Source organism: Apis dorsata, unplaced genomic scaffold (assembly GCF_000469605.1).
Source record: "Apis dorsata unplaced genomic scaffold, Apis dorsata 1.3 scaffold_68, whole genome shotgun sequence".
Lineage (NCBI taxonomy): Eukaryota > Metazoa > Arthropoda > Insecta > Hymenoptera > Apidae > Apis > Apis dorsata.
Genome location: NW_006263366.1, coordinates 1,558,713 through 1,563,437, shown reverse-complemented (window position 1 = coordinate 1,563,437; position 4,725 = coordinate 1,558,713). Strand labels below are relative to the sequence as shown.

Here is a 4,725-nt window from a genome sequence, read left to right as displayed (position 1 = left end):
GAGGAGGAGGATACTTTCGCGGATGATTGTGTTCCGCCGCGCGTAATCGCAACGATCGGGGGACGAGGGAAGGGGGTTGGCTGGGTGGCGGAGCTTCTTCGAAGCCCCGTTTGATGTTCACGCTTTCGTCGTTTGGATGCAACTTTAAAAATTGATGTACGCTTCGCGTTGGAAAATGGGGAAAGTTTGGTTTGGGAGAGACTTTCGAGTGGCGAATTTCGATAGAGCATATTCGCCATCTTTCGAGTTGTAAAATATTTCTTTACGACCGATAGATAGACGCGTCGTTCGAAAAAAATCGATCAAATCCGACAACAACAGCCTAATCGACTTCTTCCTCGATATTAAATCATGCTCGATATTAAATCCAATAAAGAGCGTTCACGGAGTGTCGGTCAATTCGAGGTACGAGGACGCGTAATCTTGCGAGTTCTCTCGTCGAGAAGATTAAAAACAATTGGTTGTGAAGTGGGTGTATGCGCAAACACGGCGTCTCCCTAGCTTGGCTCCCGAGGGAGGTCGCGACATCCCACGATATTCGAGGGCACTACGAACGGATTAGATCCAGGACAAATTAGAGGAGAGAGAAGCATCGGTCGCCAGGAAGCCGGGAATATATCAGGGTAGAGGGCAAACGTGTCCCGCTGGTCCCGTAATAGCTAACTGGATTTGATTAATCGATTCGGTTACAGCCTCCTACTTAGCCATCCTGACGCTTCCTGCCGCGTCTAATATCGATCATTCTCACGCCAAGGATACGCCACGAATCCTTGTGACGAATACGAAAAATATTCGAAACCAGGCCTCCCTTTTTCTTTTCTTTTTTTTTTCTTCTTTCACTTTATTATGCGAAATAATCGAACCTTTTCGATTTAAATGGAAAATTCGTGTTCGAAAAAGATCTATGCCGACAAGACTTTTTTTCTAAAACACGTGTAAAAAATTATTAATCTTTCAAATTTTATCAAGATTTTATCTCCTTTCTGGTTCTTAGAAATCGGTCGAGTTGACTTTAACAATTGTAATTCACACAGGTGCTCCATTATTGTTATTATCTATGGAAGAAGAAGGGAATAAGCGCGCAATAAGAAGCAATATCCACGACGTTTTCTATTAGTTAGGACGTTACGTCGCAACACCATTCTCTTCGTGTTATTAGGATCCGTTGCAGTTACTTACGTCGACGTCCTCCAACGTGCAAAGCGATTGGTTCGACGGCTTGCGGTAAATAAGCGTACTTAAAAAGCCGGGAGCAGGAAGCAACGCGGAGCCGGGGTGGTGTAAAGAGGCCTCTCTACGATCTTGTGAAACAATGCATCGCGCGAACTCCATACTCGGTGTCTTAAGCTGCGCGCAGTCGAGTCTCAAATATTTATTTTCCATTCGGTTCTGCCGTTCTTTTCTTTTTTTTTTTCTTTTTCTTTCTTTCGCGTAAATCGGCTTTCGGCGTATTCCGTGGAAAAATTTTCCAATTTTCGACGGAAGAAACGGATCTGAAAAAAAAAAATGAGATCGAATCTCTTCCAATATTTTCTTTCCACGAATTCGACGAATCGTCGTTTCATTTCAGTCAGTAGCTTCTGCTTTAATCAAAATAATTTTGACCTAAATTGATAATCACAGTACCCGTTCAAGTCACGTTTTTGAGACTAGATTGATAGAGTAAATAGAGCGAAATTTGTTTAACGGTTGGAAAAGGCGTCGCTCGGAAGGCGGTTACGTATAGAGAGGCGCGTGTATGCGCGAGGAAGAAATGTTGGATAAAATTAAGCCGGCACGCGAGAAATTTGCTTGAATCGACTGAATGCGCCCGACGCTTCCTCATTAAGTTCTTCGTCTTCGTGACGACCCAGCAGGAATACTTTCCTTCGCGTAGAGCGTAACATCGGTAAGTAACATCGACTATACCTTTTGGTTAAATAATTACGTACCAGGAATATTGCAAAACTCTTGCGAAACTTTCAAGAGGGAAGATAAATAACGGGTGATACGATTTTTTCTTTCAGAAAAGATTAGATAATCTCTAATGAACAGAGAAATATTATTTGAAAAGGAACAACAACGTTGCAAATGTTGCACAATGCATTTTACTTTGGGATAAAAAACGATACTCTTTTCATTCCTGACGTTCTTTTTTTTCTTTCTCTTTTTCTTTTTTTTTCTTCTCTTTTTTTCTCTCTTTTTTTTTTTTTTTTTTTTTTTTTTAGCTCTTTCGAGCGAGTTTCGCCAATGATTATAAAGCTATTCCCTCGTTTGACTTTGGGGAAGCGTTTTGAAAAAGCGGTGAAATGCAGCGCGAGTGAAAGCAAGAGAGTAGCAACAGTGGCGCGGAAAGAAAAAGGAAGGATTAACAATGCATTTTAAAAGCAGCCTCCGCTATTTTCGCATGCCATGTGTTCTACGTCGCCCACCGTTTACGAAACTGTTCGACTCAAAATTCGTCGGAATTCCTCTCTTTCGCCTTTCTTTTCACAGACTTTCGTGGCATTTTCGGTGCTCACACGTTCGGAAAACTAGCTCCTTTTTTTTTTTTTTTTTATTCAACTACGGTGAAGGACTTTATTTCCCGCGTCAACCGCGTGACAATTTATCCAAAGCAATTCTCGGTGTCAACTTCAGCAGCGGATTTGCATTCTGGGAATGGATTGCACGACAATGAAATATCAGCGTATTCAGAAAAAGATTTTATAAAGGATATTAAAGTCAATAATTCTATCCATTTTTTTTCTCTCTCTCGCTTTTCCATTACAAATTCTCTCGTAAGCGTATCTCTAATTTATACAAATATCATCTGGATTCTTTTTTCTTTCCTATTTTTCATAAAATAAAAATAAATTTTAGTAATTAATTAAATCTACTATAGTAGGATAGTAAAGGTACAGGCCGTTGCTAGCCGTAAGGGAGAAGTTGCGATAGAAATAATTTGGCGGAAAGAAGTAGGACGATGGGGGCGGAGTAATCGTATCCGTGCAGCCACGTGACGTCAGCAATGTGTTTCGTGGGTCCAATTAGTCGAAGAACACGTATAATTGGAATTAAGCTCTTAATTAATAGTTAATTAGCTGCCGGTAGTAGCGTCACCAGCGACTGGCAACGGTAGCAACAACTGTAGTAACGAGTTAGCCCCGGGGAGAGGGTTTCATTGTGGAAGCGGCGCGCGCCACGGAGCCGGTTTTCGCTCGTTAATTCGAAATTAATTTATAATTGATAATTATTTTCGGGCTATGGGTCCTATCCGCTTGCCATCTCGACGAACCTTTCTAATTTCCTGCCTCTCCTCGTCCGTACAAAATTGCCATTTACCCTGCAAAGCACGCACAAATTGTCGAGTCACGAGTGAGGTAGGGGAAAAAAAATAAAAAAAAAAAAAGAAAAAAGAGGGAAAAGAAGAAAAATACGAAGAAAAAGGGAAGAAATTTTTTTTTTTTTCTTTCTTTTCCACGTGTCGTTGACATGTGCACGCGCACGCGCTATTTTTTCCCTTTCTATAAATCTGGCAATCTCAGATTTCTCAGACGATTTCAAATCCATCCAGGATCTGATCTGGTCAACAAAAATTTCTCGAATTATTCTTTTTCCTTTCCCTCGTCTCCTCTTCGTTTCTTTCCTTCTTCTTTTTTTTTTTTTATTTTCGATTTGAATTTTTCCCTCTCCTCCGGGGAAGCCGGTTCCATCGAACCATTCGCAATTCCGTTATCGGTAATAAATTTATCGGGTATTTTCCCGGAATATCGAGTGTCAAGTCCGCGCTGCGACAGTCGATATCGCGCGCGTGGAAATTACGTTCTACGAGCGAGTTTTTCCGATCGAAACGCGCGTGGTACGCGCGCACCACGTCCACGTCCGTTAATTGCGTTTCTTTCTTTTTTTCCTTTCTTTTCTTTTCTTTTCTTTTCTTTTCTTTTCTTTTTTTTTTTTTTTTTTTTATCACCCGTGTACACCGAGTGGATAATGCTTTAAATGCGACGCCGCGAGTGGTGGACAAAGGAAACGGGCGATAAATGGAAAAATAGAATCGCGTTTTGCGCTTCTTAGTTGCGTGCCGATGCTTCAAAGGGCGAAATTGGAACATGAGAAACGGTTACGCGAATTTGGGTTGCTCCGAATCCTTATTCCTAGCCTTTTCATCCACCCTTAATGCCGTGTCTGGCAATTTCAAATTTTCTCTTTTTTTTTTTAATTATCGAGAAACGTGTTGCTTTTTTTTTTATCGGAAAAGCTCGAAAGGTCGAAAAAGATATTCGGCGAAATATTGATATTTTCATCGAGTTATCGTAGATCGTCATCAACTATTAACCAAGGGAAATAGAAGAGGGGTTGCGCGCACTCGTAGACCACTCATTTGATACAATTTGCGTGAATACGCGTGGTCTCGATTTATTGGAAAATCGGATATAATGGGTAATTTGATCCCCGATGTATGCGCGCCGCTTCAATCCGGGATCGAATGGATTATTGGTTCGCGTTAATGATGATTTTTTGAAGGAAGAGGATACAGCCGCAAATTATCCAAGCTTATTTTATCCAAACGTATTATGCGTTTGTTTAACGCACGACATCGTTAGTTTTGAAAAAATTTTCACGTATTATCCGCTATATTTTCCCGGAGATTAAATAAATTTAACGATCTTGTTACAGGTGTCGGGCACAATATAGAATCCGGGAAAGACTTCACGGTCGACGGTCTCTCCGGTTTCAGCAAAAAGAAGAAGAAGAAGCGTCGTC

At 41.1% G+C, this 4,725-nt stretch overlaps 1 protein-coding gene across 4 annotated transcripts in view; it reads left to right on the top strand.

Annotated features, from left to right (window-relative positions):
- LOC102679145 (visual system homeobox 2-like) overlaps nucleotides 1-4,725 on the top strand; it is a 72,486-nt gene that overhangs the window by 46,370 nt on the left and 21,391 nt on the right. For all 4 annotated transcript variants that reach the window (XR_004151916.1, XM_031515366.1, XM_031515367.1 and 1 more), the window contains one exon: nucleotides 4,639-4,725. Coding sequence is in view for 3 of the 4 variants with exons in the window: in XM_031515366.1 (XP_031371226.1) it covers nucleotides 4,639-4,725 (87 nt within the window). In the remaining variant the exon portion in view is untranslated. The remainder of the gene's footprint in view (nucleotides 1-4,638) is intronic.